Source organism: Stegastes partitus, unplaced genomic scaffold (genome assembly GCF_000690725.1).
Source record: "Stegastes partitus isolate 25-593 unplaced genomic scaffold, Stegastes_partitus-1.0.2 Scaffold1292, whole genome shotgun sequence".
Taxonomy (NCBI): Eukaryota; Metazoa; Chordata; class Actinopteri; family Pomacentridae; genus Stegastes; species Stegastes partitus.
Window position 1 is genome coordinate 143,854 of NW_007579023.1, and position 8,557 is coordinate 152,410.

Sequence of the window (8,557 nt, forward strand, 5' to 3'; positions counted from 1 at the left end):
TTTCTGCAGAGAACGGATGAGAAGGAAAATGACAGCAGGCTTGCTTTGACTCAGAGGAAATAGAAAAACCAGAATGAGTCACAGAGTAAAGAGGGAAAAAAAAAAAAAGCTCCGCGGGTCAGTGGAAAGAGTTTGGAGAGTTAGTTTCACTCGTCTGTGCAGGTCGAAAGCTCAATCAGGAGTGAAGTGAACACACAGCAGACTGAAACAGAAAGTTGGATATGCGGCGATTCGCTGATGCCAGAGCAGCAGTTAGAGGCCATAAATGGAGAGATCCTGGATCAGAGCAGCGTCCTGTTGGCTCAGAGCTGGAACAGAAACGTCAGGAAGATGAAGCACTTCTGATAAGCTCAAACTGCGGAGCTCTCAGTGTTTGCTTTAATCACAGCTACTCATTTAATATAATAAAAGTGTCTGCGGCTCCAGCGTTGACTCTCTGTTGGAGGTTTCATGTTCCTTGCAGTGAATTAGCCTGTTTTCGTGTGCATCGGGATCATGGAAACAAAAAACTGACACTGATATTTTGTTTTCCTGCAATATGAAAAAAAAAAAAATAGCAGGAATTTTTTTCAGCAGATGACTCGAATAACTCTGTTTGGAAAGAATGAATCATTCCAGAGCGATTGGAGGGATTTTTATAGGAGAGTGCATCTGCAGAGAAAATAAAACATCACATTAAAAAAAAGAGGCAGATAATAGTCGTTTGGAACCTTTTTTTTTAATGTAAACATTCTGAGCAGTTTTCTATCTTATCATCCAGAACTCTGTGCTGCTGATTTAAATGATCCAACTAACAGCAGCTGCAGACAGAGAACCTGTTTTATCAATATTTCATACAGCTGATTGATTTCTGCAGCCAAATCTTCCTTTTCAAAGTTTCTCTCCTGAGGGCCGTACTATGAAGAAAGTTTGACATATCCAGGCTTTCTTTGTGTAAGTCAGCTCAACAAAAACTAAACCCCAGCCAGAGATATCAGGTATCAGAAGGTGTTTATCGACTTTCTTCGTCAACTCAGACTTTCTGCTTCAGACTCTGTTCACATAAAAGGAGGCGTTTAACGCGTCACGTGACTCTTCTTCTGCTCAAAATGAAATGATCGTGTGCAGCTGCTTCAGTCAACACGTTGTTGTAATGGAGAACGATGAGGAATATAAACATTTATGACAGTAAAAAGCGCCGCTACTGCAAATGATGAAGACAGGAATGGAAAACTGTTAAACATGTTAATATATAATATTTTACTGATGCAGCCGATTATTTCCAACTGACAGCTTAAAGCTAAACTTTAAACTTCATATATTTAAACCTGATCTTGTATGGAAGTACATTTAGGTCTGTCACTGTCCCATAATGTAGGAAATCACTTTAATCAAAGTGAATTCATGTCATTGATTTAATGTTCTCTGTAATAACTACCAGCAGAACAATCCATGTTCTAATCTGTGTTCTATCAGCTGCAGTAGCAGCAGAGTAAACGGACCAAACATAAAAACATATTTATGTGATTCCTGCATCACCAACTAAATACACGTCTGGTTCCCGTGGCAACGTGATATTTACAGCGTGTGATATTGTAACTACACGGCTTCATTCAGTGATATTAGTAACGCACAGCTCAGTATGTTAGCGGATAAAACACATTCCCTCAGCTGAGAATCTGGATCACTCAGAAATAATCATCATGAAACCATCTGGTTAAAGGGAGACGCTCTTTCAGCCGATTTAAATCTAAACTCTGAACACAACCTGCTCCCGACCAGGTTAGCTCCACAGCAACAGTTACCATGGAGACCTAGCTCCACAGCATCAGTTACCATGGAGACCTAGCTCCACAGCATCAGTTACCATGGAGACCTAGCTCCACAGCATCAGTTACCATGGAGATCTNAGTATACAGTGATTAAAAATGAGAGCGGAGCCAAGAAGCAGCTGCTGGAGGTTCAGAGGTGTTAAATCAGCTGACCTGCTTTGTCAGATTAAGGATGATGTCATTGTTTCGTGACGGCTGTTTAACCAATCACATCCCTGCTTTCTGTCAGACTTCCCGCCCCCCCCTCCTCCTCCACTGGATGACGATGACTTGCCAGCCCCTCCCCCTGAATGCCAAACCACACCCACCGCCTCCGATGCTCCGCCCCCCACCTTCCCGGCCCCGCCTCCGGTGGCCGATGACCTGCCCCTCCCCGCCCCCCCTGAGGAGAGCCCCTGCCCACCCACCTGTCCCTCCCCTCCGCCTCCGCCTCCCCCACCGCCTCCCCCCAGTGCTCCCAGTGCTCCCAGTGCTGCTGGGAACCCACAGGTGAGTCCTTCAGCTGCATGTTGACGTGTTTGTGTGTCCACCGTGAGTGTTGGCAGGACGTGCTGCGTTCAGAGATTCTCCCACAAATGAAATCATGATTAGTCCCAGCGTCATGCCGCTAACAGGATTATGGTCGTTTTGTGTCGCTGGTTTAATAGTTTGTAGACGCTGAAAGCATTCTTGTGGTTGATGTTTATTGTGGGGCTGCATTAGTTCCAGCTGGTTCATCAGGACACAAAAGCATCCGTTAATGGATTTAAGTCGTTTTTCAGGGTTAAAAGTAGAAAACAGAGAATCATGAAAAAAGAGACTCATGTTTAAATGAACACAGACTGTTTATTCCATCTTAAATCATCTTCTCGACCATCTCTGATTCCCTTCAAACTTCTTTTTTCTTTTTGTTTTAATCATAAACTGAAAATATAAACTGGTATCCATGAAATTTTTATTGTTATTTATTTACCTATTTCAGTCAGAAACATCACACACGCTAAAGTACAAGAACAATTATATCCGCTTTAACCAATTTGACATTTTTAGGTAAATAAAACCAGTGAACATAAAATAAACTTCAAGAATGTCCTTCGTAAACCTTAAGGAAGCAAAATTACTTTGCAAACAACAGCAGCAGGCTTTATACTCAAGTGCAATGTGAGTATGACAGCCAGCAGCAATGTTTTCCAGGTGAGGCTCACTTGGATTGCGCAATCCCTCACTGCGCTGGCTGCCATGCAGTGACAGCCGACGCATGGCAGACAGCGCAGGGAGGGATTGCGCGATTCGAGGTGAGGCTCAGTTCGCCGCTGCCTCACCAGCTTCTCTTCCAAGCAGTTGAATGGGAAATAGCAAAAATTCAGCTATTTTGAATTTAAAAATCATCAAAAGTGACGAGGCTAAATGAAAAAATAAATATTTTATAGTACAAATCACTGGATAAATATAACCATTTAAATTATTTTATCAGTATATATTTTTTTCTTTTCGTGATGTCAGGTGAGGGTCTGCATCCCCTGACCGCACATCACTGCACGTGAAGTAGCAACCGGAGCGCAGCAAGTTCTGCAGAATACTTGGATCTGCGTAGCGTCCTCTGTCTTAAAGGCAAAATATTTCCACACAGATGATGTGCTGCCACGCTTTGACACCAAAGTATCGTCTGTGTCGGCTTCTGTTGAGGCTGTGGCCGTTGTGCAACAGGTTAAAGCGTCTTCACTCCCTCTTCGTACCGCTCTGCTCCGCCTCACTCGGCGTAAACAAAAGCAGGTCACGCCGCCTGGTCACGTGACCAGTGAAATCGCGGCCCTTGCGGTTACAAAATCTCGTTCTATCATATCGCGATATAATGCAATTAATCGTTCAGCCCTACGAGACACCGTAATGAAGGGCTGCAGAACAGGCAGTCTGATGTAAATAAGTGTCTGTTTGTGCTCTGAATCATGCAGAGCTACTCTACTAGAGGCACAGAACATAAATATGCCGCTGGAAATAAACAGAATACGTCCCCTTTAATCACCTCACTTTACGTTTGTTTATCATCGTTCTTTCGTTCTGCGTTTTCCACCTCGGTCACCACATTTCATTCTGCCTCCTTCATCTGATGTGTCACCATAACATCTTGTTCATGTATATTTACTGACGCTAACAGTTCCTCCTGTGAGTAAATCTACTTTTTGTGACCATCAGAGGCTGGTGGAGAAGCAGACGAGCTTCGATAAACAGCTCGACTCCCTGACCGACCTGCTGTCCGAGATGGAGACCAGAGGACCCTTCAATCCGAAGGTACGAATCGATAACGGACTCTTAAGTTTCTGCAGAGAACGGATGAGAAGGAAAATGACAGCAGGCTTGCTTTGACTCAGAGGAAATAGAAAAACCAGAATGAGTCACAGAGTAAAGAGGGAAAAAAAAAAAAGCTCCGCGGGTCAGTGGAAAGAGTTTGGAGAGTTAGTTTCACTCGTCTGTGCAGGTCGAAAGCTCAATCAGGAGTGAAGTGAACACACAGCAGACTGAAACAGAAAGTTGGATATGCGGCGATTCGCTGATGCCAGAGCAGCAGTTAGAGGCCATAAATGGAGAGATCCTGGATCAGAGCAGCGTCCTGTTGGCTCAGAGCTGGAACAGAAACGTCAGGAAGATGAAGCACTTCTGATAAGCTCAAACTGCGGAGCTCTCAGTGTTTGCTTTAATCACAGCTACTCATTTAATATAATAAAAGTGTCTGCGGCTCCAGCGTTGACTCTCTGTTGGAGGTTTCATGTTCCTTGCAGTGAATTAGCCTGTTTTCGTGTGCATCGGGATCATGGAAACAAAAAACTGACACTGATATTTTGTTTTCCTGCAATATGAAAAAAAAAAAAATAGCAGGAATTTTTTTCAGCAGATGACTCGAATAACTCTGTTTGGAAAGAATGAATCATTCCAGAGCGATTGGAGGGATTTTTATAGGAGAGTGCATCTGCAGAGAAAATAAAACATCACATTAAAAAAAAGAGGCAGATAATAGTCGTTTGGAACCTTTTTTTTTAATGTAAACATTCTGAGCAGTTTTCTATCTTATCATCCAGAACTCTGTGCTGCTGATTTAAATGATCCAACTAACAGCTGCTGCAGACAGAGAACCTGTTTTATCAATATTTCATACAGCTGATTGATTTCTGCAGCCAAATCTTCCTCTTCAAAGTTTCTCTCCTGAGGGCCGTACTATGAAGAAAGTTGGACATATCCAGGCTTTCTTTGTGTAAGTCAGCTCAACAAAAACTAAACCCCAGCCAGAGATATCAGGTATCAGAAGGTGTTTATCAACTTTCTTCGTCAACTCAGACTTTCTGCTTCAGACTCTGTTCACATAAAAGCAGGCGTTGAACGCATCACGTGACTCTTCTTCTGCTCAAAATGAACCGATCGTGTGCAGCTGCTTCAGTCAACATGTTTTAATGGAGAACGATGAGGAATATAAACATTTATGACAGTAAAAAGCGCCGCTACTGCAAATGATGAAGACAGGAATGCTGGTGGAAAACTGTTAAACATGTTAATATATAATATTTTACTGATGCAGCTGATTATTTCCAACAGACAGCTTAAAGCTAAACTTTAAACTTCATATATTTAAACCTGATCTTTAATTGAAAGTCATTTAGTTCTGACACTGTCCCATAATGCAGGAAATCACTTTAATCAAAGTGAATTAATGTTATTGATTTAATGTTCTCTGTAATAAATACCAGCAGAATAATCCATGTTCTAATCTGTGTTCTATCAGCTGCAGTAGCAGCAGAGTAAACGGACCAAACATAAAAACATATTGATGTGATTCCTGCATCATCAAGTAAATACACGTCTGGTTCCCATGGCAACGTGATATTTACAGTGTGTGATATTGTAACTACACGGCTTCATTCAGTGATATTAGTAACGCACAGCTCAGTATGTTAGCAGATAAAACACATTCCCTCAGCTGAGAATCTGGATCGCTCAGAAATAATCATCATGAAACCATCTGGTTAAAGGGAGACGCTCTTTCAGCCGATTTCAGTCCTAAACTCTGAACACAACCTGCTCCCGACCAGGTTAGCTCCACAGCATCAGTTACCATGGAGATCTAGCTCCACAGCATCAGTTACCATGCAGATCTGGCACCACAGCATCAGTTACCATGGAGATCTAGCTCCACAGCATCAGTTACCCTGGAGATCTAGCTCAGCAGCATCAGTTAACATGGAGATCTGGTTCCACAGCAACAGTTACCATGGAGAGCTAGCGCCGCAGCATCAGTTACCATGGAGATCTAGCTCCGCAGCATCAGTTACCATGGAGATCTTGCTCCGCAGCATCAGTTACCATGGAGATCTAGCACAGCAGCATCAGTTACCATGGAGATCTGGCTCCACAGCATCAGTTACCATGGAGATCTATCTCAGCAGCATCAGTTACCATGGAGATCTAGCCAGGTAAAAAGAGAGCTACCTTCGTGAAACTGAAAACTCTGACTTTACTCTCAACATAGCTGATAACCCACTATTCTGGCTTCGTGGTTCAGAACTCTGCTCATGTTGCTGCACATGTGGACAAACAAACTTTGCTAAATAAACTCCAAGAACCTTGAGAACTGAGAGTAAATGAAGTTCTATCAGATTCTCTTGTGGATCAGAGCGTTGCAGCCTGATGTGTTTCTGACGTTACAGATTGTCATCGTTTCGTGGTTTTGTCCACAGATACCGGGCCAGTATTCGTCAGCACCAGCACCCAAACCCGCGGCTCCTCCTCCGACTGCTCCCAAACCGGCGCTGTCCTTCCTGCCTCCCCCGGAGATGGGCGACCGGCCTCCTCCTGCCCCGTGGGCCGAGGAGCTCAAAGCCAGAACCAACCGACAGAACAACCACGGCTCCGGACCCGGCCCCGCCGCCAAGGCTCCAGGTGTGGCGCCAAAGTCTGGGTTCGGAGGGAGACCCACGACGTCGTCCGCGTCTCTAGCCCAGAAGCTGAACCAGAACCTGAACCAGAACCTGAACCAGGTGCCCAGCCCGGTGAGCAGCGCTCCCAAACCTTCCCCTCCAGCAGCAAGCAGCTCCTTCCCTCCACCTCCTGCAGCTCCTCCTGCTCCTCCTGCTGCTCCCAGTAACGTGGCTCCAGCACTGGCTCCGAACCACATAAAGAGTCCGGGCTTTACCGGCCCAGTGAATGCAAACCAGAACCCGCCTGCTGCTGCTGCTCCTCCTCCACCCAAGACGATGCCCTCTCCTCCCTCCTCCTTCAGCCAGCCGATGAAAACCACCCCTGCATCCACGGTACGTTAAGAGAAAAGTACAAATGGTTTATTGTCGGTAGATGGAAATTCTGGACACGTCAGGTTTTAATGAGGAACGTTGCATGAAACAACGAGCATCTTTCCACTGCAGGAACTCTGCTCAGGTGTGAGGTGATGTTTCCAGGATCTAATCTTACCTTTCATGCTTCCTGTAGAACCAACAGTTTGACGAACACAAGCAGTAATTATTGGATGTAGCTCCAGTTGTGTGTAGGAAACAGAACAATGGAGGTTTGTTCTGTTAGAATATCTGTTGTTGATGATGAAGAAATGACACAAAACTACACAACAAGTCTCCTCCAACCAGGTTCATGTCTACAAAGAAAAGGAGAAATATGCCCATTTAAGAAACATTTGTCTAATCTGCTCAATCAGTTATAAAGGTTCAACAAAAATCACTTTTTTTTGTCATTTTGTGTCCAAGTATTTCATAGTTTTTATCTTTAATAGTTGCTGAGATGTTGTAGCTCAAATCTCTTTCTAGATGTTTATAATGTATACGGTCCAGATGGTAAACCAGAGATGGTTCAGCAGAAAAACTATTGATCTGAGAGGAAATGAGCCGCCTTCTGTATTGTTTGTATTCTTCATTATTTTTATATTCTAAATTATACGTGTTGTGATATTTCTAGTAAACTAAAAACAACACAGAGTCCGTTGTTGACCGGATGTAGGTAATGATTAGATGTACACTGATGGTTTCTTCTACTTCTTCTCCTCCTTTTTGTTCTTCTTCTTGTCCATCTTCTTTTTATCCACCTCCTTCTCCTCCTTCTTCTTCTCTTCCATCATCATCTTCTTCTTCTTCTTCTTGTCCCTCTTTTTCTTCTTCTCCTTCGTGTCCTTCTCGTCCTCCTCCTTCTACTTTTCCTCCTCTTCTTCCTTCTCTTCCTTCTTCTCCTTCATCATCTTCTTCTTCTCCTCCTCCTCCTCCTTCTACTTTTCCTCCTCTTCCTTTTTCTACTTCTTCATGCGCTTCTTCTTTTTCTTCTCCTCCTTGTCCTCCTTCTCTTCCTTCTTCTCCTCCTTCGTCATCTTCTTTTCCTCCTCCTCCTCCTTCTTCTTCATCTACTTTTCTTCCTCTTCCTCCTTCTACTTCTTCCTCCTCTTTTTCTTCTTCTTCTCCTCCTCCTCCTCTTCTTTCTCATTCTCCTCCTCTTCCTCTTCCTTTTCTTGTCTTTCTTTGTCTTCTCCTCCTTCTCCTCTTCCTCCTCCTCTGAGCAGCCTTCCCCTCCAGGTCCGATCCTGATCCCAGGTGGAGGCGTTCCTCTAAACATGAAGGAGGTGGAGGAGCTGGAGAGGATGACCAAGGACTTCATTAAAGACATGGACACACATGCACCTGTCATCACCTCCCCCCCGACAGGTAACAGCACACCTGTCCATCGTCACACCTGTCCATCGCCACACCTGTCCATCGCCACACCTGTCCATCACCACACCTGTCCAT

At 44.2% G+C, this 8,557-nt stretch overlaps 1 protein-coding gene across 3 annotated transcripts in view; it reads left to right on the plus strand.

The window, feature by feature from the left end:
* Nucleotides 1-8,557, plus strand: part of zyx (zyxin) — a 28,713-nt gene that overhangs the window by 14,682 nt on the left and 5,474 nt on the right. For all 3 annotated transcript variants that reach the window (XM_008298179.1, XM_008298180.1, XM_008298178.1), the window contains exons 3-6: nucleotides 2,041-2,300; nucleotides 3,984-4,079; nucleotides 6,515-7,087; nucleotides 8,332-8,473. In XM_008298179.1, coding sequence (XP_008296401.1) covers nucleotides 2,041-2,300; nucleotides 3,984-4,079; nucleotides 6,515-7,087; nucleotides 8,332-8,473 — 1,071 coding nt within the window. The remainder of the gene's footprint in view (nucleotides 1-2,040; nucleotides 2,301-3,983; nucleotides 4,080-6,514; nucleotides 7,088-8,331; nucleotides 8,474-8,557) is intronic.